At 38.5% G+C, this 25,277-nt stretch overlaps 1 protein-coding gene across 1 annotated transcript in view; it reads right to left on the minus strand.

The window, feature by feature from the left end:
- Positions 1 to 25,277, minus strand: part of ZNF407 (zinc finger protein 407) — a 336,645-nt gene that overhangs the window by 102,424 nt on the left and 208,944 nt on the right. Inside the window, exon 7 of the mRNA XM_082282493.1 lies at positions 23,034 to 23,154. Within this exon, the coding sequence (XP_082138619.1) occupies positions 23,034 to 23,154 (121 nt within the window). The remainder of the gene's footprint in view (positions 1 to 23,033; positions 23,155 to 25,277) is intronic.

Genomic DNA, 25,277 nt, shown 5'->3' on the forward strand with positions numbered 1-25,277 from the left:
ACATGAAAAGCTGTTCTGTTGCCTCTGTTTACTTTGCCTTCCTTCTCCTATCCTTTTATATATATATATATATATATATATATATATATATATATATATGCTTTAATTCTTTTACCAAAAAAAACCAGGGCTTTGTGCTAAAAGCAAGAAACAGACTTCCTGGTCTGCAGAAGAGTGGGAAAATCATGCTTCTGGTGCATGGCATGGGACAAAAGTCCTCATAACTGTCTTCCTCCTTAACCCAAAAAGTCCAGTTGCTCCTTTAGCCCCTAAAAGGTAGTACAAGTGCCCCTATGAAGACATTTTTTCAGTTGCATTGGCAAGCTGTAGTGTGCAAAAGACTGGCTTTCTCTGCAAAACTAGGCCTACCCCACTGTAAGCAGCAGCACTGTTCAGGGGTCTGGGATGGCAGAGCACAGACACGCACTTTGCAGGAGACAGAGGTGGGAGTTCAAAGTCAGCAGCAGGGAAACATGGGGGGAACAATGAGTCTTGGAGCAAATCTGAGCCGGGGGGAAACAGTGGGCCTGAAGGTCCCCTCAGTAACTGCTGCCAGCAGTTGCTGAGTTACTGCTGTCCATCAGTCACTATTCCCCCACCATCCCTTCCTTCTTTCCAAACTTGCAGAGTTCAGCCAGCCAGTCTCACCAGCAAGCAGTACAAGCTGTGTGAGTACAGGGATTTGGGCATCCCTTCCCTGTGCAGAGGGACTCATCCCCAGCCTCGTGGCTGGATGCAGCAGGCTGTGCTCTGCACTCCCCTCTGCCAGCAGCGCTGGTTCGAGCAGCCTCTGTAAACAGCCAAGTTCAGTAGTTAACTGCAGGCTTGTGGCTGCCCAATACCAGAGCTACTTGCTGTCCTTGTCTTTTACATGGTATTTTGGATAAAAATCATGAAATAAAAGAAGTTCACAAAACATCTGTCAATTCTAAATTTGCCCATGCTGAATAGGAATGTTTCTATATTTTTAAGGGTTTTCTACATGAGAATACATTAGCATTGTAGTAAACAGCTAAATGAAATACAGCAGGAAGTAATCCATTTTCTTTTTTTTTTTTCCTGTTTACTAATAAGAAACTGAAATTAGAACACTCTTCCATTATGCAGTGCCTGACATTTTCAGAAAGATACTTACTGCAAGACATGGAAATGGAAGGTTTCAGAGGTGCAAATGAGGCAAAATGTTAATTATCTAGTCCACTAAGTTTTAAAAATTTTAGCACCTTGTAGGACTCTTATTTTCACAAAATAAGCATTTTTCAAAAGGCCTTCTCCAGCACATCAGGTATAAACATCCTCTTGCTGAAGAGAAATGCATATAACGTCAAGGAGTTACGGCACCTCCATTGACGTCACTATTTACAACATAAAAACAAACACAGTGATACAACCAACTAATTGAAAAGCTTTCTATTTTCCCCATTTTTCAGTATGAATCAAGTTCACTCTTATATAGACAGCATTCTGAAGGTCTTCTGCACCTTTTATACTGTGCTATGCAACCTGTGAGTACACAGAAATTGCAGCATTTTGACTGAAAAATAGCAGTCTCCAGATACTTCCTTCCAAAAATGAAAGCAGTTATGATGAATACAAACTTCTCAATGAAGCAATATGCACCATTGTAGACTCTTAACCTCAGTTATCCACCAAACTTTTTAGATTTTTTTTCCACAGAAAATGCCATCTAACTTGGAAAACTGTCTTTAAATCAAAATTGCAAGCTTTTCAGAAATGCAAAGTCATATGGAACATTTATTTTGACCTCATGGATAGCAAAGTCCATAAACATTTGCCCAACCATAACCCTTTTGGTACTAAAACATGGTTTCTGATGGAGACCAACAGGGAGTCCTTTGAAATCACGGGCTAATTACTCTTCAGTTGATCACTCTCCCTTTTACAAACTGTCATACTTCTTATCCCCCTGTATCCAGCTAACACTGCTAGATGTCCAACACACCTTGCTCACCTGTAGAATCCCCTGAAACCCAGGCCTCCAGTGGAAGAGCTACAGAGACTGAGTTCCTTTCAACTCATTTTAAGGAATCATCAGGTTCTCCCTACACTCTTTTCAGTTGCTTTAAGCTTTGAATGCATTCACATTTCACACCAGTGCTGCATACATGGATAACATGGCTTTCCCCACCCTTAGCATTCTCCACTTGCAGCCACAGGTTCTGGAAACTCCTGGATACTCCTTGCAGCACCAAGAGCTCCTGCACACTCAGTTAAACACAGGGACCTTTCAGGTTGTTTTCAGCGTTACTGCTTTCCAAAATACAACCCTTCTAGCCTGCCTTTGTTTCTTGCTGCCTTTGTTTCCAAACATGTTTCATGTTTCTGTATGAAAACTAGCATTCAGTAGGGTGGTGGTAAACAATCTAATGGGCAATATTTTCTTGACAGGAAAGAAACAAATACCTCAATCTGTGGTAATTACATTATACAAACAGGCTTATTCAATCAAAACCTCCACAATGACAGTCACTCTGCCCAACTTCTACTTAGCAAAAACCCAGACAAACAAACCAAACAAAAAATCTTTCCTGCATACTCAAGATTTAGCTACATTTCTGGTTTAAAATAAAATAAACTGATTGCCAGTTAGTGCAAACTAGCTACATAATACTACATAATCTGCACATACCACTGGCAATTCAGACTGCAAGTTTAAAAGTTAAAGTATTAGCTTACCTCTTCAGTGCTACAAGTCAATACAGTATTGCACAAGAAATAATAAAAAAATAGCAAAATATCATAGCCAAAAATACATTTGGTAATGTGTTGAAACCAATATTATAAAACTGCAATAACTATTATATACTAAAACACACACATATATTTATGTATATGTGTACAAGAAACGTAATATATCTTCTCAGCCTTCTTACTATTAACATGCACCTGGGTTACTTTTTCCTTGCTCTTTGCCTTTAAAAGCAAAAGTTCTACCTTTTATTTAGGTTTTAACTGAGTGGGGGAACAATCCCACGGATACAAGTGCCGACACTCTGCAACCGACTTCAATTATCAAGGGACTTACGATACTGTTGCCGAAATTAGCAGCACACGGCTCTGTGGGAACTCAGGAGGGCAACTACGACGCACCCAGGGCAGCTCAGCTCTGACTGTGCACTGCTGCCAAACACCTCCCTGTGCTGTTCCTAAAGACCTCTGGTGGACAGTGACAACGAGCTGCTGGGGAAAAGCAACGCCTTTGCCACCATAGCTGCTTCTGCAGTGAATATTTCCTCACAGCTTCTCAACCCTACCAAAAAAAGATGACTGAAATACACACCCACAGTGTCATAAAAATGCATTTCCAACAACCTGGTGGCCACATGTATTGCCATGTTTTCATGTACTGCCATGTATTGCATGTATTGCCACCCAGAAAATATGAAGTAGCCCATAAAAGAGAGTATACTACATTTACATGCTTTAATGAGATTTTATAACAGTCAGTTTCACAAAGAAAATAATAAAAATGTATTTGGGATTTATTCTGATAGTATTATACCAACACCCAGGGACAATAATCGTAATGTTTTCTGCTTTTCTACATTTTTAGCTTTGCGTTTTTTTCTGTAATGATCTATTTGTTATGACATACAGTATGTGTGACAGATGTCCAATGCTGGCTGCTAAAAAGTAGCAGAGCCCTGTAGGGAAGCAGCAAAAACTTGTGCGTCAGCACAGAAAATGATGGAAGATTGATAATTACTGCTTGTGTCTGAGCTCCATTCAGCAGACTAGCATGTCCAAATTGTAATTTGGCCACAGATCCACCATTCTATTTACAATGTATTGGAATGAGAATTCACAGTTTCAAGTAATTGATCATTACGATAGCCAAAGTGAGTGCTTTTAAAGGCAAATTCAGGGTAACCGGAAATTCTGAAGGGCAGTAAGAAGTGATGTACTCTAGTCTTGTTTACCTCTGAGGAATCTGTAAAGCCAGTTACAACCCTGCATAGTGAACAACAACCAAAGTATAGACCCAGTGCTGGCATCTAGATCTACCTGTGACTTTTCAGTCAAGAGTATTTTTGTAAAAAAAAAACCAAAAAAACAACAGACTCCACAATGTAAAGAAAACCTGATTCTTTCCAGGAAAAAAACCCATCTCTGATTCCAAGGAAATAAGGCACCCTGCCTTAAATGCTTCCATTAATTCTATTTTCTACAAGAAGAGAAAGAAATGAAGAAGAGGCTTTTAGACAGAAACCTGAAATTATGTCCAAACTGCTAGACTTGGAAGGAATGGGTGGAAAGGGTACAGAAAGGTACGGAAATGTGCCTCAGCTCTCCCCCTGTGCTGTGGTTCTCACTGTCCTCATAGGTGCTGTGCAGAGCTGGGCTGCTCAGCTTGTGAGTCTGTCCCAGCAGCTCTTCGGAGAGAGGCTCAGTGTCTCCTTTTACTGGCTATAGAAGAACAAAAAAGCAAAACTAACAAAGAAAAAAAAATAACAGCAATCAAACAATTTTTCATAGGACTGATCTGCTTCTGAAAACTCTCTACAACATCTGCTAGAACTCCTGGCTTCCACTTTGCTGCAGGCAGAGTGGTCTCTGTGATGGCCCAGCTCAAGGGCCCGCATGCCTGCGGCGTGAGGGATGCAGGGGTCTGCTGTGCACAGTGCACTGCTGCACTGTGTCAGCCAAGGTTTAAGTGGCAGAAATAGCAGGTGGAGTTCATCTATTTCACAGTAACTGAGAATAATCACTCCATTGTTCATGGGCTTCCTCCCTCCCCCTTTCCTTTCTTCTTAGAGCAGATGGCATAAAAGAGAAGTTGGTCTGAAAAACAGCATCTCCACAGTGGTGTGAGGATGGAGACCGGGCTTTAGGTATCACAGGCCCTGATTTAACAAGGTACTTACGCATTTGTGCGGCTTAAGTACAGGCAGCCCCCCCCGTTGACTTCAAAAGAATGACTCACAAGGTGAAATTTATGTACATGATCAAATACCTTGCTGAAATGAGGCCATGGAAAACATCCATTTTTTTAAAAAGCTGGGATGAATTTAATTGAAGACATGCATTTCCTTTCAACATCATTTTTTTCTGTATTGTACTTCTTTTAATGACCACATAAAGTAACTGAACAATTCTGCAGAGTCTGTTTGTATATCCTCAGGAACACATAAAGTATTTTCACAGATATAGAAGTGCAGATGGAGCCTAGGAAAGGGTGTGGAATCTAGTGGCTGCACAAGATGAAACTGGACTCCTAATGTTGCTGGAGTCAGAAATGATAGCAACAGACCCTAAAGGCTGCCTGTCAATCTCAGATGCAGATGGTAGCTCTTCCAACTGGCCTCCGTGTCAGTTCCTTCAGCCATTTTAGTGACAACACGGTTCCCTAGAGGGTAGATCCTGTTGCTTTGCAGCCTGGATTCATACCCAGGGCACTGTGGTCTGTACGATCTCTGCTCAAAGTAGGTTTTTTTAATGCTAATATAGTGCCTCTTCTTGCCCTATCCCAGCCCCAACCCCCCATGCAAAAAGAGATGGTCATTTTCTTCCTCATTTCAAATGCTCCAATTTATCAAAGGAATCAGCAATAATTGTCTGAAAGATTCACTTTTGTTCTGCATGCCAAAACTATATATAAAATCCCTGCTAATAAAATTTGCAGACAACACTGTAATTGGCAGCATGATTAATAACAATGACACTGCCACCATACAGAGCAGACTCAGAAGCCAGGCCTGTTCAATCACAACATGTACACACATAGTTACATGTTAGCTTTCCCACCTTTGCACAATGCACGCAAGTAACTTAGACAATGCTGTGAAAAGCTGTGACACTGAAACTGATTTAGGGATTAGAAGACCATCATTTTAATGTGAACTTCTAGTGTGATGCTATAAGCAGAAAGGCCCCATGCTATCTTTAGATGTATAAGCAAGGAAGTAGCAAGCAAATGGAAGGATGTAATGTTCTCTTTGTGACACCGGAGAAACTAATTCTAGAGTATCTACTTCCTGTATTACTGCCTACATTTAAAAAAGGAAACAAACAGCCACAAAGTGATTATAAATAGAAACAGAAGTTAAGTGGGGTACTCTAAAACTCTGAATAAAAAAGCCCTTCCGTTTTGCTCATTATACTTGAGCTTGGGCCATGAGTAACTTAATGCAGAATAAAGGTGTGATTAAGGGACAACTTAACCTAGAGAAAACCTATATGAAACCAAAAGCAATGACTACAAGTTACAGTCAAATTCAACAGAGAAACAAAGCACAATTTCTTCAGCAATTAATCTTTCACAGAAGGGAAGCTGGATCTGCAACTTTACCTGTTTTCAGATCAAACCTGAATATTTTTCTAGATAATGAAATTCAGTCAGAAGTAGGTGGTTCAGTACAGAGCAAACTGGGAAAAAAAACACCTATGCAATTTGTTTTATGTAGAAGGTCAGACTGGCTGAGCTTAAGGCTTTTTCTGGGCTCAAAGTCTCCAAGAAGTACAGTTTAAGTCTGAAAAATGTCATTGTGAGGTCAGCCATTTATTGTGCTTCCATGATGTCATGGAAATTTGTTCAGTCTGCAAATTAAAATATATTCTTCCTGGCTGTCAATACTGCAAAACTATCTTAGATTCTGAAAGTCAAATTTGGGTCTTTAGTTGGAGGTACGATTGATTAGCTAATCTAAAATGTGTGTTGAAAGCATATATCAGAGAAACATCATTCTCTTCAGATTATGTCTTCCTAATGCCATTTTTTTGCACAAATGTAAGTAAATGCAGCATTTGGCTCTCTACTTGAGCTTACTTCACAGACATCATTCACCCCAGGAGAACTGGTTTTAGGAGTAAGGAGCACGCAAAACTTGATTTTTATTCGTACAAGAGTACATTTGCCTATAAGGATGCCCTGCTGCTCAGTAAGAAATTGCAGTTTTCCTGCAGCTGGACTTTCACTGGAGACCTACACATCAAAATTAATATGCTGTGTACTTCACCAAAAGATACTGAAATGGAATGAAAGCACCGAACTATGTATTCAACTTACCTAGCATACCTATATGTAAAGTAAAACGTATAAAGTAGTTTCTACTGCACTTCTACTTCAGACTATTCAAAGTAGCAGATAACCTGTCTTGTAAAAGTATTAGATTAAAACTGGACCACCCAGAACTGACACATTTTTACTGTTCTTTCAACAATACACAATTATGTCTAACAAACACAGCACAATTTTAACTAGATGAGAAATCAGGGCAACACTCTAAATCTATTGACTGAGAAGAATAGGAACTGCCTGAATGGTGTTACTTCAAAAAGCTGACCCAAGAACAAAAAAATTTAAACACCAGGGCAAAAGCCTTCTGGATGGCAATGAAATTCTGTCATACTGAGGAATTTTATAGACCAATGCCAAACAAATTATCCTGTGATCATGTATGCAAAGGTTCTGTCTTAAAGAAAAAACCCACAACCATATAAAATTAACCCCATCATATTACATGAAAATAAACTTCTTTCATTATCACAGATAGTGTCATGGACTTGTCTTTTTTCCCACCGAGGGTTAACATGAAAAGAGGGAAGAATGGTAAAATATGAATTTTTTTCTTTGGCTTCACCTTTCACATTCCTGTATCACACAACAGCAGAAACTAATGAACTTGCTCATCTTCGAAAGCCCTTTGCATGCTTCTTCCTTCACCCTTAACTCTGATCCTCGCAGATCTTCCCTTATGTGTGTGCCAATTTTAATGGTATAATATGTGCGCTTCTTTTAGTTGTGTTCTGATGATTTCTACTGAGAGATACTTAAAGCTTATACAAGTCAAAAACTATTTTATCACTTCTGAAGAAAACTAATAGGGCAGAGCCACTGAATGATAAGAGAGACCACTGGATTTATTTAATAATGCATGTCCATTTCACAAAAATGGCCTGTGTAATCCTTTTAAAAATAATAACCTGTTCATTTCAGACCTTGCACAATGCTTCTCTTTGTCCCTTGTAAGTCTCTCAAATGTCTTATTTTAAAGGAATATATAGTACTCCCGGAAGACATTTTCCCATTTCTATTCTCTTCAACTCCTGTGAGCCCTTGTTCTGTGTGATAAGGCAATCTCCTTCGGGATCTGAGCTGTGTAGTTTCGCACCACGAGTGACAAGGACTCAACTTGAATAACTGCTGTGCGCAGGTTGTAATTATGTCAGCTGGAGTGTTGAACAAGGGGACTGATTAATGTGAGCCCCAGCCCAGGCACAGTCCCTATCAAAACCTTCGTGCAGGCCAGCAGTGGGGATGGGTTAAAGCAGAAAGACAAAACATGCTGTATCGTCCATGATAGATGAATTGCTCCAACAGTCTTCAGGCAGATGTTCCAGGACAGTATAATATACAATTACTCTGCCTTATCACCTTCCCAGGGACAATAAAGCTTCCTCCTTCTATAGCTCATGTGAGTGAAGGCAAAATTAGTTTTACTTTTACAACACTGACTCACTTATCATGTTGCCTTGATTGTGCTTTTACAGCTAAAGAAAACATATATTGCACTCTTAAACTAAAAACAAACAAACAAACAAAACCCACCAAAAAAACTCTGCACTCCTCACCTTTTATATAAAACCAAACTATTCCTTTCAATCTATTTTGTATCATAGTAATACAGCCCTTAAAGGGCTAATTCAATATATGATTCTGGGGAATGTTACTAACTTTAGAACAACTGGACCTATTCATAAGCTTAATGTTATGTGTACATATATGAAAGGACCTTAGTGATTCATGTCAGAATGCATAGACAATAAAAAATACACAGGTTTGGTGCAAAAGATGCCTATGTGAGTAACATGCCCTTAGTGACTGTTTTAACTAAGCACTCATTCTAAAAATGCTACAGCACTCTCGTAAAACAATTCTTTGAGAATTAATCCACATGCCTCCTTAAAGGCCACAAGAGTTTACAACAACTATTATAAACAATCCATGTATTTTCCAAAAAGTAAACATAATTTAAGTAAATAGTAGAAGTTTAGGAACAAATGTATGTATCTATCTATCTATCTGTATTTGTTTCCTTTTTATTATCAGATGTATACAGCTTGTGGTTTTTTGCTGCAGAGATGGAAGCAGTCTATATGTTTCAGTGAGTTTGCAGAACAGCAGCTTACTAACATGAGGTGAATAACAAGAGAAGAATATAGCTCACAATATCCTGAAATCCTTCCTTTCTAAGTACTGGATAGGTATAGATAAAGAAGCTGTGCTTTAAAGAAGAGAGTCTAAATAGTTCTACTTGTATTCCAAGATGCATTGCTTTCAGTACTACCCCTTCTTCAGCTATATAACAATGACACGATCTCCAAAAACAAAACAAAAAAATGCACCCAGAAATGCATTTAGTGAGACACATATTTGAAGGTCAGTTTTAAAAACAAAATCAGACTAAACCAGCCAAGGCTGATTCTAATGGCACTTCAGACTGCACACATATTTGAAAAATTCTATTTATATGCATTTAATTTTCATGAAAGGTATTGGACTACTAGTCCATAAAGGAGAGATAAGATTTTCTAAGGAGACTATGGGAATTAGGCACTGATACAGCGCTTCAACTTGAATGCAGGCTCTCAGCTGTTACACCTTCTTTGAGGTTTTAGTCATTAAACAGTACCACAGTCCTGGCAACGATAAGATTTAAGGTACAGGCTTTCCTGTACTGCTCTGGTGAAATGTAATCATATGTTTATTAATCAAAAAGTAGCTCCAAGAAAGCTGGTACGTTCTCACTGCACTGCACGTTGACCTGAGAGGACAATGTAACAGGATGATGATATGCCAATTGCTGTACAGAGAAACAACAAAGAAAATGGTCTTGGCCTCAGAAAAATTATAATCTATGTATTGAGAAGGATATGAAAATAGGCAAATAGGCAAAAAGTAGTGATAGGTTTCGGAGACAGGGTATCAGTGAAACAGGGTAGAAAGCTTTCTGATTAGGTGCACTGTGGGTATGGCAGTACTAGATGGCAACCTAGCCTGTCCTCCATAACCATTCAAATTCCCAATACAATTAGTGGACATAATAAAGAACTAATGTAGGTCTCAACAGTTGCTTAAATTAGGTATCTACTGTTTGTACAGAAAGTGTTGGTCACCACTATGAAACATCAGAAGCTCTAATCTGCTCTGGAAAAGGAAACACCGTTGCCCCTAACTTGCTAGAAATTATGCCACTATTCTGGGTACCAGAACTCCCAAGTTTAGGGTGGCCCTTATCTTGAGGAAGGCTGAGTTCTGTTCTCTGTCCCAGAAAAGTATATTAGCTGTCACAAAATATCATGCATCAACCCTTTCTTCTTGAAACTTTGCCATTAGACAGCAAGGAACTGCCAGGAGCCAAAAGCAGATCTAAACCCTGCTTTCAGAAATGCTCTTCTGTCTTCAGTTATGTTCCCCATATAACTTTCCTTTAAAATCCAAACAACAGGCTCCTAAGCCCCTGTCCTCTGCCCTTTCAGCTGAGAATCCTAAACAATAACTAGAATGAGGCTGCAGACAGCAGTTCATTATGAACTAAATGAATTCTGACTTGTCTAATATTCCGGCCTCTAACACATACCCAAAAATACAGGCCTGTTTGCCTAAAAAGTGTACCAAAAATCTTGAGGCAGACATAGACATTTCCTCAGGACACAGACTTCTGAGCATGCCTCAGCGATTTTACTCAGTTGTGCAAGAACTTGCAAACTCAAGTAGAGAGAGAACTGAAAAACAGAAACTCCGAAAGGAGTAGATGCTTCTGGATTTAGATGTCTTTTGGCAAGATTTAGGAGATTGGGATCCTCTCTGCAAATCAAGTGGGAAGTAGAAATAACTGGGTTCTCAATCCCCCAACTTACTGGCCGAGTTGAACTTTTTTACTGTTCAGGATGCAAAGTCTTGTGGAAGGTGCTGCCAACTCCCTGGCTTTCCATTTCTCTCCTTCCTAAGAAACAAGTACCTTCATGACAGGTGAGAATTGTCGCTTCACTGAGGACATGGAGGAGATGTGATTAACATCAGTGGAGCCAGGGTTTTATCCACTTTCTTTTGTTTTTGTTTTATAGTATCGACCCTGTAACAGTACAAGCTTTCCAGCCAGTGAGAGCTGACTCCCAAATGAGCTATGGAACAGAGATGCTTAGATGGAGAGAGGCTTAGTTATAATCCTTTCTGCTACAGAACTCCTGCCATGCTATTGGTGAACTGAAACTAAAAATGGGCACTTCAGAGCAGGAAAAGAAAATAAAGATTCTCCTGATGTTATGTTGTAGACTTCTGAGGGAAAAGCCATCCAAACAAAGGAAGAAGGCAGGAACAGATGCAGGTGGACAAGAACTCACCCAAAAAAAATGCTGTATTTGCATTTTAGAGCCCAGTTCTGCAATGCAGAGCACCAACAGAGCTACCAACACCCAATACTGTATACTCATGTCTCACCTCTTGCACCACCACCAGGAAACACAAAGCTGCACTCGCTGGCCTTGCCAGGCTGATTGCTTGACTTGATGTTCCTGCATTTATTTAAAACAGACTGGATAGTAGACACCTTCTTTGCCCTCACAAGGGCTCACATTTAGGACTTCCCTCTCTGGTCGGACACAAATGAACAAACCCAGTACAAATTCCTTTATCTTTGAAACATTTCTTCTACTTGAAAGTATTTTTACTGCTCTTCAAAATGACTATATTTCAGCATGCAAAAATCAATCAGCTAAATACCATATGACTGTGCTATAATTTATTAGTGCTGATCAAAATCTTAAAGACTAGTAATTAAAATTCAAATTAAAATGTGATGAAAGTCACATTTAGTCACCTAAACGAAGAAGCTGAATTTCAAATAGGCATAGAGCCACTGGACCCCATGTGAGAAGAGAACTCGTGGATGCTCAGTATCACTAATAACATGTAAAAAGAAGTTAGCATTTCTTCAAACTTTGCTTCTTTTCCTGAAGTAAATACATCTATATAGACCTATGAATATGTCAGTTCATCAGTAAGTAAGAACGACATAGAAAACAGAAAAAGTGCCCAAAAAAAGACCTGTGGAATGATCTCTCCACAGTGGGAAGCTTTTTCCTATTTACTAAGAAATGTCACTGGTCTCAATTGCCTGGGTATAAATCTTTTCCAAATAATCATTTTTCTAAAGAAAACCACAGATTTTGGGGGCGTCCTCCTTATCCTTTGAAAAATACCTTTTAAATTTTACCTTTGAAAAGGACCTATCCTGACAACTTGCAACAAATGGTTAATTTGGAACTCAATACTTCGACACATGAGCATTGTACCAACTGAAGCATGATTTCCTATGCATTCGTGCCTTGTTCACTAAATCTCCCAATGCACCAATACAGCAACAACAGCTCCCCAACATGTTCCTTCAGGATATCCCCATCCAAGAAAAAACAGTTGTTCTGGGCGGGGAGGCTGGATTGTAAGAGAGAAGTATGCATGACAGCTGAATTTTGCCTGACTGGTCCTCCCTGATTTTTTTCACTCCTCTCCTCATGCACCTCTTTCAGGAAACATGAACTTAATTTATCTCAGCAGCTACTACAGGGTGTCAGTTTACACTGAAACTGGCCAACAGCTTAAAAAATTATTAAAGAAACAGGTGGAAGATGGATGGATGGGCTGGCGCAAGTCTCACAATGAGTTAGGGACAGAAGGCTAAAAAACAATCCTCATCAACTGATTTTTAAAAAGTGCCTTTCTGAACTAAAGATACATCTTTTTTCCTGAAACAAAACCAAATTACTAATGGCTTTTTATATGTTAAAATACCCATATAAGAGATCAGACCAAAATTTGCAAATGGAAATGGTTCTCTGTACTTTAAAAAGAGCTGGTTAACAAAAAGATGTCTGAAATGACATTTTTCTAATGAAACATCATCAGAACTTAAGAATTGATTTTAATAATCACAATACCTTCTACAACTTCAAAATGGTTCTAAGTATTGTTTGCCCTGTATATTGTGCATGCAAAATTTCAACAGAAGTGTTTTGAAGAAGCTCAGTATGAGAAGGCATTCCATATGGGACTCATAGCAGAATAAATTGTCCCATACTACAGTTGTTAGCGAGAGTCCATAATCATCTTGAACAGGGATTGAAGGAGCATGCACAGAAGTTACAAACATAAAACAATAAACACTATATTTCAAGGGATATTAGCAATATCACAGTGAATCACAGGATGATGTTCAGGCAGTTTATGGGATCAGTAGAACCACTAGATGTGTTTACAGGATTATAACACAAATAATTTTAGAGTATTATGAAATGCATTGTTTCTACTTGTGTTTTAAATGATACCATAACTAAAAATATAAAAAGGTATCAATTGAAGAACACCAGGAGAAGTATTATTTTAAAGCATTATCTAAAACTGTGTCTATATGGGTATGGAACGATATTCTAGGAACCGCAGTGAGCTGGGCAGTTTGCTTAAGTGGAAGGAAAAAAAAACCTAGGAAAAAAACCTATGTGCTTACAGAAGGAGGTAGGAAAACATCAAGGAAAGTCTCCACTCTAATTCCCTGGACCACGAGGGTGGGAGAAAGGAGAACAGTGTTGCATTAGCCTGTTCCTCGCGGCACAAGCCTCAGCATATCTAACTTGCTGAGGAGATGATGAGGAGTGCTCTACAGACCTCATCTTTTCTCTGAAAACATAAAATAAGAAGAAGCCCACAGCATCCAAGAATGCAGAACAACCTCTTGTTCATATATATTTTCTTCCCTTAATTCCTTTTCCTTTTTCTTTTAATTATTAAAAGAACACATTTTAAAATACATTTTAAAAAAAGAGAAAGATAACACCAGAGCAGCACTCCATCACTTGTAATAACAGAACTGAGTGCTTTATATGTTGGCTATTCCCTAAGAAGTCTCCACTATCTCTACAGCTGTTATTCAGACTTAAACAGGCCTAGTAAAACTACAAAGATCATCCCAACCAGGAACAAAATAGCTGCAATAAGTAACTTAAGTTACAACAGGACAACAGGATCCTTTCCAGATTGTCTCTTTGCAAGTAAAGCCTCAAGGGAAATAAGGATTCCTGCTCCATGACTTCTGAGAATAGAGTATCATACAACAGAGACCGCGAAAGGGTTTTAGGGAAGGTGAGCTGCTGTATATACCAAATGGCCTGTCTTCCTTATGCCACATTTTCCTATGGAGAACGCACCACCTTCTCCCCACAGCTCAGGAAGGAGAAAAGGCAACAACACAAACCTTGAGACAAGCTCTCCCTGTTACTGGCCAACACTAAGCAGCACCCTTGAACACACAGGTTGTGAAGCAACATCCTCGGAACTCTGAGCTCCCAAATCTCTGATGCCTCTCTCTCCAAAGCAAAGAGCTGAGGTTCTCAGAGATGAACTTTCAGCCCATAGAGGTTCCCCACAACACTGGGAAGAGGGTGGCCAGGAACACCAGACTTCCAAACCCCAGCTGCGGATGCTGCTCCAGAGCCTCAATCCCACCATATAATATTGTGGTGCCTGGAAAACACCCTCCAGCCACACTGCAGAGGTGCCGGCCCGGTGCATCGAGCCCACACTTCCACTCCGGAGGTGGGGAACCTTGTGGTGGTGACAGAGGCTTTAGTACCTGAGTGCCCAAAGTGCCCCAGCATACCACTCCATGAGAATTTGGGCAGAAGCTGGTCCAGAGACAAGGGCAACTCTGCTGGAATGCACAAGGAATTTTATTTAGCTTTAATGAATCAGGAGTTTCTAACAATGCCATATTTACCTGGAAAATTGCTCACCATTTCTAATGCATTAAAAGTATCTAAGTAGCAAGCTTTTCTCAAACACAAAAGCTTTTTTCTTTTCTTTCCTTCTTTCACTTGCTATTCAGCAATTCTTTTCTTTATCTCATTTTCATCAGACTTTAAACAGAAAAAACCTTTCCCTTTCTTCCCCTTGAACTAGACTACACCTCTTTCTGGAACCACTTCAGAACAGAATTTGCTTTCTGTCACGTCCCCAGATTTTAATCTGTTTAGTATGTCACATGTGAAGGAGGAAGAGGGAAAGTTGTCATAAAGACAGCATTGATACAGAAACTTTTTTCAGGGTAGTAGCCACATAGCCTGGAGAATAAGCCCCACACAACACAAAAGGCTCATGTTTATCAATTTCATCTTGGAGGCCTGTAACACTATCAGAATATTTTCAGATTGCTAACTACTGCAATGTAGTTAGATGGTAGCTAGTAATAGTAATAATAATAATAATAATAATAATAATAATAATAATAGTAATAATTCCTTGTAGATTTACCCCCAAAGATAGCTTTGGCCCTTTTATAATGACTGGATTGGGGATAAAGGAATGACAAAAGAAACAAACAAATTGATTCTTTTATTCTCTGCTAAGAGGCAAGAGCAAAGAAAACATATATGGTTGTTTTAGTCTTTTTTAAAACATGTTTTACATAAAAGGCTCACATTAATTAAGCTGTGATGCCAATGACTATTTTTAGATCAAACCCTTCTAACAAATGAAAGTTTATCTGTAGACATAAAAGATCTTCACTGTACTTTTTTATCAGAAGCACTGTAAGAACAGGAAATTACAAATCTTTTTGCTACTACAAGCTATATTAAGACCATAGCATTGCTGTTCATCGTGAGGTTAGTACTAAAATTTTATTTACTATCAAAATACAGCATACTTAAGATTATTTTAATTCGAAATATATGCCGGTGTTTCAGATTGATAAATATGAATTAAGTCTATATTAGATATAAATATACATGTATTTATGATAATGTATTTATGCTCTTTAAAAAGAGGAATAGATAAGACAGTGATGATTACATATGATAGCAAAAATGAAGTGTGAGGACAGAAAGAAGATAAAATGTGATAAAAGAATACATTAGTTACATTAATCTGTCCACTGCATGAAGTGGTCTTATTCATATTTCCTAGACACCAAATACTTCAAGGTTTTGGGTTAAGTGTCTTAGACACTGATTCAGAAAAAAGAGCATCAGTTCAGCAGAGAAGAGGCTCCATAAGAAACATTTAGGGACAAAGCCCAAATTGAACAGTAAGGGAAAGACAGTGACTAGTGAAAGAAATCAGGAGCCTGATAATGTTTTTTCAAAACTTGAATTAAAGTGTGAACAAATTACAAAGTGCTGGCCTAGGATCATGACATGCTGTAACACAGAGATGCTGAAACCAGATATTAATTTTTATGCTGATATCAAAAGGCTTCATGTCTCAATAACATGAAACTCGCCTTTGAGTAATTTAGCACAGCATTTAGGCTTAAATAGATCTCTTAAAAGTTGTTCTTCAAAGGACTCAATCCAAAGTGAGACTAGAATAGTATTATCAGTGTTTGCAATTGCATCACCACTTGGGCAGATCTGTAAAGTCCCAAGTTCAGTGTTAGCATGAGAATCACAGATCCATTGAATTTAAAAGGCATATTTTAATTCATCTTGCTTAGAGTGGGCACAGGGGAAAAAAACAAAACCCTAAGAATGAAAGAATGAATGAATGAATGGATGAATAAATAAATAAATAAATAAATTGAAAGAAGAAAAAAACAACAAAAGAGGTACCAATGCTCATGGAATTACTGATGAATTTTCCTAACAAGTATTAGTCATTAAAATTCGTAAAAGTCTCTTTTACCCTTCTACCACGTAGAGTGCATTTACTATGCTGTTAGTTACAAATACAGAATGTGAAGGACCTCACAAAATGATTGCAGTATTGCATGCTGTGCCACGGCCTCTTAACACGGCAACTTCACTGCGGACCACAGTCACCACGTCTACATTTGCCAATGCACACGTGTGTGCACGTACACGTATCCTTTGTAAAGAAAGAATCATGTTTCCTGGTACACATCCATTCTCTTAAGCACTCCAGGCAGTGGCATTGGATACTTTGAGAGTGTTATTGGATATCTTTGAGAGAGGGAGCCCAAGTTCTTTTATACACTGCCACCAACATGATTGTCCAAAATTGCAGAGCCACGATTTCTCAGTCAGTGCAGACACGTCCGAGAGAGGGTCACATCATTACTTGTGCCTCTCCGTTTCGGAATGTTAGGAATTACATCTGGTCAAGTTGGTTTACCTGATAGCTGATCTATATTGTGCACTGCTACAACACTGCATATTTTTATTCTGAGTTTACCACAGAAACTATCTGCTATAACTTAGGTAAATATAAGAAGCTTTGTTAAGCCACAGAAACATTACTAAAGGGAATTAGGCTAACCATTGTTTTGTATGCCAGGTATTCACTAGAATAATTAAAGTGTTTTTGCAACTATATCTAAATTGTATTTCAGATTATTTTTCTTTTAAAGACTTAAATGCTACAGCATATTTTATTCCAGATTAACAGAAATATTTCCAAATATTTTATCTGAATGTTTATTAAAAACTATGGGGGGAGTAATATTCTGAGTTTTCATCTGGGAACTGTGCCCATGCACGGACAGAATGTCCATCTAAACTTCTATCTTAATTTGTTTACAAGTCTGCAAGCACAAGGCACTGGATATCCTCAACTCCTGCTGCTGAACACAACAGAAGCTGAAGTACTTCCTGAAGGCCCTGTTTACTCTAGTACATACATGCATTATTTTCCTTAACAACTTTGCATTTGTGCAAAGTATATGCACCTTTCTTTTTCCAATTCTGCCTCTGTGATATATATATATATATATACATAAATGTTTTCCCATAGTGCAGTGCTGGTTGCCACCTGGAATCCTCATCAGCCTATACAATTGTATAATCTGGTTATTTCCTATACATGCATAATAAATTTCACTGGTTACAAAAAGCATATTGATATTAATGTTTTAATGATAAATAAACTGTTTTCATCATTTTATGTAGAACTTGCCTTAACAGCCTTTCAGTTTTGCTATGAATTAGTACATATTGTTACCTCATCTGTAAAGTAGTCCCTAGTTATCCTTAATGTAACAAGGGAATAGTGCACAGCTGATGCAATCGTGCCTAAAGGTTATTGAATTCATGAAAATAAACAGAGAGAAAACACTTACTTTGCACATTCTTATGAGTTAGGTGCAAATCCTGGAGTGTATTATAAACTGGTCTTTACAACCTATGAACAGATACTGTAAGTCAGAGGGAAATAGGAACTCCCTAGGGATGCTGTCCAAAAAAAGAAAAGTAGCCCTGTGGAGTAACTCCCATTAAGTCATACTGGTGTTGCTGCTGAAAATATGCAATGAATCCTTCTGCAGTTGGAATTTCAGATGCCATAATCCCTTAAAGAATGTTGTCTAATTATTTTATTATGCATAATAAATGTAAAATATTTATTTTGGCTTACATAATTATATTAAAAATGTATGCTATTTATTCTCAGTCTTGTAAGACATCCTTCACAAGTCATATAGATTATAGAAAGGAATGCATGCTGTTTTACTGGCCTGGCTGTTTGTTTTATACAACTTCTACACCTCCTTATCTACGGCTGAGGAACACTCCTGGATATTGCCCTCCATTCCCTCACCACCACGGGTACTCTGTGCAAAATGAATCATACAGTGGAATCCCAAAGAAATGAAAATAATTTTCTTTAATCAGAGCAGAGGGATGGCATGAAGCATATTAACATAATACCTGTCCCACATTCTCCTGGCCAAAGTCGTAGCATACTCTTTCTGCATCACAAAACTGTGTCAGTGCTTCTCCCAAGCACTGTAATCCAACAAATTTGACCATGTGAGAAAAGCAGGGTTCTGCCTTTTGCATGTCCCCCTCCATGTAACATTCATTTCACTGAAACATCCCCCTCACACACACCATGAACATAAATTGCCTGAGAAGTTGTGATAGTTATATAGAAAGTCAGAACAAATGGAAGTTAAATTTAAAAACCTTATGTATGAATAAATGAGATTTCCCATTCTTAGACACATGCACAAAACCAGTTTAGCTCTGAAAATGCTGTATATCTGCATCTTTCATTGACATCACCAGACTTAGGGGAATTTTTCACTTCTGCAATCAGGTAAAATTCAGGTACCTAACTATGCTGCAGGTTTAGAAAGTCTGTCCACAGACTGTCCAACCAACAGATTTAGAAACCTATGTCACAGGCACTGTTCCTTTTCAGGATGTTATACATCTCCAGTGCTTACCGTGCCCGTTACCAAATGCGAACTGTATTGTTGTCAGTGTAACTCCAGGATGGTGTCATCTGAAAAGTTCAGCCACATAACACATCTTTCTTTAAATGACTAAGAAATATAAAATAAGCCTTGCATAAGTAATGGTGGTGCAGGGCCCTGTGAGACCAATTCTGTATTATAAAATTAAGTTGAACATTAATTAAGGGTGAATGAATATTTTTGTATGACAAAGCACATTGATTCAAGAATGGAGAGACATGCTGTGTGATTTGAAAAAATAAATGCAAAGGAAAATCGTGCATATTTTTATCTAAAAATCACAAAAATGTGAAAAATATATAACCAAAACATACAAGCAAATTTTTGTGCTTATGAATATTATATTTTGCTTCCTTCTAAAGGATTTTAAAAACTAGACTGAAAACATAATTTCAAATTGCAATTGTTACTAGAAGTCGCACACTACTGTATCAAAAAGCAATGTTAATTTCTTTGTCATCAAAATACAAAAGATTTAAACAAAAATAAATATCAAGTGGTCACAGTACAAAAACTAGAGATGGAAGGGAACACTTTTTCAAGAATACTGAAGTAAAACTATAAGCATATGCATACTACAGAGAATTTACAATTTGTGAGCTAAAAATGCTAGGTTAGTTTATTATTCCTTCAGAAAACCACATCCATTCATATCTTTTTCTAGTTAAGAAAAGAATGTCTCATGCTGTGTGTTATATAGGGAATAAATTGCCTTTTCTGTTCCATGCAGCCAAAATCACTCTTTTCCCCATAGTATCTTACAGCCTATTTCACTTCAGTTTATAAAGTTTATAACAGTTCCTAAATTCAGATTAGTTTCTTCTAATAGCCCTTTTTCTGTACTTCCAGCCAGGGTTAGCTAGCCTTTCACTCACTAGACTGGCAAGAATTTTTGCAGGATGATTATTCAAAATTTCAGGCAGAGGAATTGAAAAGCTCAAGAATCTCCAAGAATGCTCTGAACACTGATGAGCTGAATGGGAATAATTTAAATATCTTGTATTTAGCCACTGTTTTAATTCAAGTGTCTCAGACTACTTTATAGAACAGAGAGATCAGTTCACCTATCAATGAAAGGAGACTTTACATTAGCACTAACAGTACTTTCCTCCATATCCCAACATAAAAAGAGGAATATTCACCTTGCTAAAAATACAAGGCTCATTAAAGATTCTGCAGTTGCCAAGCAACACTAAACAGCAACACATGAAATAGTCTGGATGAACTTACAGTGCAAGGGCCGAGCTTGCAGCATCACAATGAGACCCCAACCATTAGATATGGGGGTGAATTTTATCACTAGATCAGCAGATTTTAAAATCCTCATTTTAATGTTTTCTGTAGGTGACACTTGCAAGACTACAAACCATGTGCTGAACTGGTGCAAACAATTTTATTTACGGAGTTCCTAATAACTTTCCCTTAAAAGAGATAGTACTGGGAGACTTGACAAGGAGGCAACATATGATTCCCTTAAAATTGTATTTTAAAACGAAGAGAGAGAGCTAGAGAGCAAAGACAGAGAGAAAAGATAGAGAAGAAGAGAGCAAAACATACACTTGCCAACAAGGCTGGCTAATATCCCAGTGTGGTGGAAACTGGCAGGCACAAGGCAGGACTGCTGAGCTAATAAATACAGCAGCCCCTCTACAGGCTCCTCTGAAGCTACACAGAGTGCCTCGCTGCCTCTACGAGCTTGCAGCAGCAGCAGCAGCAGCAGCAGCATAGCTCTGGTTCCTGCATCCCTGCCAGATGTTTTTCAGCTGAGCTTGGAACAAATTTCTTGCAGAATCAAAGCTTCATCAGCTGGTATCTGTAGAGATCAGCCTCCAAAGGTTAGGTCAAAATTGGCCTGTGAAGAATGGAAACTAACATTCTATTGCAATGAAACATTTATTTTTCAATAATGTAAAAGCAGGGCATGTCCAGATATTTCTTGTTAATGCTGATAAAATAAGTTGTGCTTGCATCTTCTCTAATAATCTCCAGTGTAATAAAATACTCCTAAAAAACTTGTTATTTCTTGGAATTTATATCCCATACAGAAAACTCTTCATCCAAATTAAAATGATCTCCTGTCTTTCACTCAACTGAGCACTAGGCTATGCATTTTGTGCGTGTAACAAACCCCAAACTGATTCACATCTACAATGCTCCCAGTCTCTAGGGTCTTCAAGCCAAGGAGCTCAAACCCACTGTAACCCACCCTCTCATTACCCAGCTCTGTAATAAGCCTACTCCTGCCAACTGGGATGATTCAGTAAAAGTGGATGACCGCAAGATTAAGTGTCCTCAAACACACGGCATTAAAGACAGCACTTCTTTTACCTTCAGTGCAGCACATCATGTCACACTAATGCTTATATGCTCTCACTTCACTCAACACACACCTTTTAACACAACTGCTTTGACAAATGAAAACCACCTCTAAGCCTTAGATGACTTACTGAAGCTGACAAAACCACTTCTACGTATAAAGAAAAATATAAAGAAAGCAGGGGCATACTTAAGGTAGCATCATAGAAACATAGCCCCCTTCCCCCAAGGTTATCAAATTCAGTTCTCTGCAATTCTAGAGAGTGATTTAATAGATGCTTAGTACAGAAGAGTTCACAAACCATTTGCCCCACACAAACAAAACAATGCAACAAGAAGTTTTGTATAGAAAATGTGCAACCACTGCAGAAGCTTTCTGTACAAGAGTTTTCTGTAAAGTAGCTCATAAATAGCATGAAAACAGGTATTAGGAGAGCAGATAGGCTTCATTATATAGTCTTGCTTTAGGAAACCACATTAAAACTTATACTAAAGGAACATTACAGTTGTATGTTCAGCATGAAAAGAAAATAAAAAATGCTATAGTGGTATAATCAAATGTTTAACTTTCCCCTCTTGTGTGCATGCATCACAACACATACATCTAATCATATGCCATTGATCAAATATAATGCTGATTTTTAAAAACTTTTTGAACATCAACTCTTGCAAACTGCCCATAAAATACTTCTATGGATTCCTTTATAGTACACATAGACTAGCCACCTCACTGCAAGGTATTAAAAGTATTCAGGAATGCAGAAGAATTGTATTTAAGAGTACAGATTCACTTAAGAAGCAATATGAGATCATTTAATATGTATAATGAACCAAAGACACGGGAGGTAAGCACCAGAAGTAATCATCACTGTTCAATCATGTGATTCTTCTAAATTTAATCTACTGGCCTAACATGGGGATGGGTTTTAGTGGTGTAACAAGGGAGGCTTTGCCATGCAACCAACCCTATGGCCAACTCTCATCCAAACACCCTGGCTAGCAAGGAGAAGGAAAATTGGAGCAGAACAACAAGGCTCTGGAAAACTGTAACTAGCTCGAGTTGCTTCCAGTTCTAATAAGTGTCTGGTGAGTATTTAGGCTGCTGAGCCTTTTACAGAACTTTTCCTTTCTTGGTGAAATGGTTGCAACTCAACCGAAAAAAATTTCAAAACGGCAACTGATTTGAAAAGGCAATGCAGATAAGCAACCTCACCACAGAGAATTCCAACAGACACTGGAGCAGCTGTGAAACAAACACTCAACATTAGCACTGTAGTGTTACCACTAAAAGGTTTCCCATCATTTGTTTTTCTTTATAAAGTCATACCTAAATACTGAAGACTAAGTTTTTAAATTTAGCTCCTAATTTAATATGTAATTACCACTGCCCTGATGGTGTTTTAATGGCAATATATTTTTATTGGTGACTTCAAATGAACCTCATCTGATCACCTTAACCCTTCTCTCATCATGCTTTAGTTAATGACTCATTACCTGTAGTCACACCAGGGACATCTGTAAGGCTTTTCTCCAGTATGGACACGCTTATGTCGTGTCAGATGCGATTGTGTTGTGGAAGCAAAGTTGCACTCATCACATTTGAATGGTTTCTCTCCTAGAAGGTGACAAGAGAAGATTATCAGTTTTCATCTACAGAAAAGGAAGACAAGCCCAAATTTCTGGCATATCCATCAGCTTTTAGCCCGTGTGTATATAGCAAACACAAATATAACATAAATTTCCAAATACAATGTGTTAGTTGCAAAATATGACAGAAACACATCAGTATCCAACTGACTTCCCACGTGGAATTACACAGCAGCAAAAAGGATGAGAAAGAACTGCACTGAAACAGAGTAACCATGTTACTGGGTCTTATTCCATGAAAATATCATAATCAGGTGACAGCATTCCTCTCACACTACACCTTCCCCTGAAGCTGGGCCAAGAACAGCCCCAAGAGCAACACTGGGGGAGACAGAAGGTGAAAAATCACACTGACGCTTGTATTCAGCACCTGCTCAGAAAGGAACATCTCCAGGTGAAAAGTGTCTTTGTTTTTATCTCCAACCTTGAAATTTAATGTTATCTTTTAAATAACATAAATAAACTGGGACTGAGAATATGAACCAGAACTCTGTGCTCCATTCCCCCTATCTTGCCTGCTATGTCTTCTGCCTTTGTGAATATTTTCTGAACAGTAGGCCAATTTTCAGCAGAAGAACTTGAGAGGTTAATGAAAATACAACAGACAAAAACCAATCACCAAACCTAGACTAGGACAATATTTTCAGAAGACTAAAATAAAATCACTGCTGAATGTGCAGCTGCACCGAGAATTTCTAGAGGACTACTAATTGAAGAAAGGTAAAAATCTTTAGTGCCTAAGTTGCTCTGTGAAAAGAGAACTTTTCCTTCTAGTGGAGGGGTCCACCCCTTAGAAGACACAAAGACAAAACCTCATGACAGATACACACACTGTGATGACTAGCTAAGACACCTGCATCCCATTTTTCCAACTGGTTGCCACAGAAATGTTCTGTGGGGCTTACAGGCAGATGTTACCATTTAGGCAGGAAACAGGTTTCCTTTTGTATGGAGAAGATAAAAGCCAGCTCCTGACTTGGGTGATCTTCACTGCAGTGTGTGAGCCTTCAGAAGTATTTATCTAAAAACTACAATCAGGAATCAACATCCCCAAGAAGTCTGGATAAAACTGCTACGGACAGATACATACCTTGTAGACTATTCAGAGGCCTAGGACAGGTAGTTTCAAAATTGAACCCTAAGCCTATTAGGAGGTACAATTTGAAGTTTTTAAGACTGACAGAAGACACACCACCAGCAAAACACTATCAGTAAGAGTTGCCTTTTGCAGTCAGTAGCAAAAGGCCACTCCCAAACAGCCATGCCCTCAACACAAATTTTTCAAGCCTGTTTATAGCATGAGACGCTGAAGAATTTGAAATAGACTTTGCCAGAATTCTGAGAATAGAGAGAAATCTGCATTTTTCATTCTTGGAGATTGTTGGGATTTTTCCTCCCAAGGGAAAAAGATACATAAGGTCCTCAAGGCCTGAAAAGCCTGTAATGCTGGATGGAAAGAATGGAGCAGCTTCTGAAAGCTCCATAAAGAGTTGGAATAATTGCTTTTAGCAGCCTGCTGGAGAGAATATCAGCCAATGTTTTTCATTTATTGTTTCATGGGACAAGGAAAGGTGAAGGGGCAGGACACAGAGCCGAAGCCTCTATGCTGGACAAATTGAGACTGCTAGAAAGTATGTCTTTCCTGCCCCAAATGGGGTTTTCTTGTCAGACCCTGACACTCTGCTCTGGAGAAGCTGATTTTCCCAGCAGCTTGCATGATAGTGGCTGCTGCTTCAATTAAACTCTCTGGGAGGCCATAGACTCCCTAGCAACGTAACCTGTTCTTGAACTGAAGATTTCCAGTTCTGATTTATTTTATCATCTAGCATTAAAGAAGATAGCAACATTTTCAAGCCTAAGTAGTTAAGCCACAGGTATTTTAGATAACATACATACTTATTTTAACTGCTTTCATTTAAAATGCACTAGAACCTTGCCAACTTGCCCCCTTGTAAAAAAAGGCAGATCTGAACTGAAAGCAGATTTTTAGTTTGCCATTCAGGGGAGAATGGATCAAGTAAAGGTTTGCTGCTGTGCCAGGGCAGGGCCAGTGGGGCTGACAGCTGAGTGAGGGCCTGTTGAAGCCAGGAG

The sequence above is a fragment of the Coloeus monedula genome (assembly GCF_965178545.1).
Source record: "Coloeus monedula genome assembly, chromosome: 1".
Taxonomy (NCBI): Eukaryota; Metazoa; Chordata; class Aves; order Passeriformes; family Corvidae; genus Coloeus; species Coloeus monedula.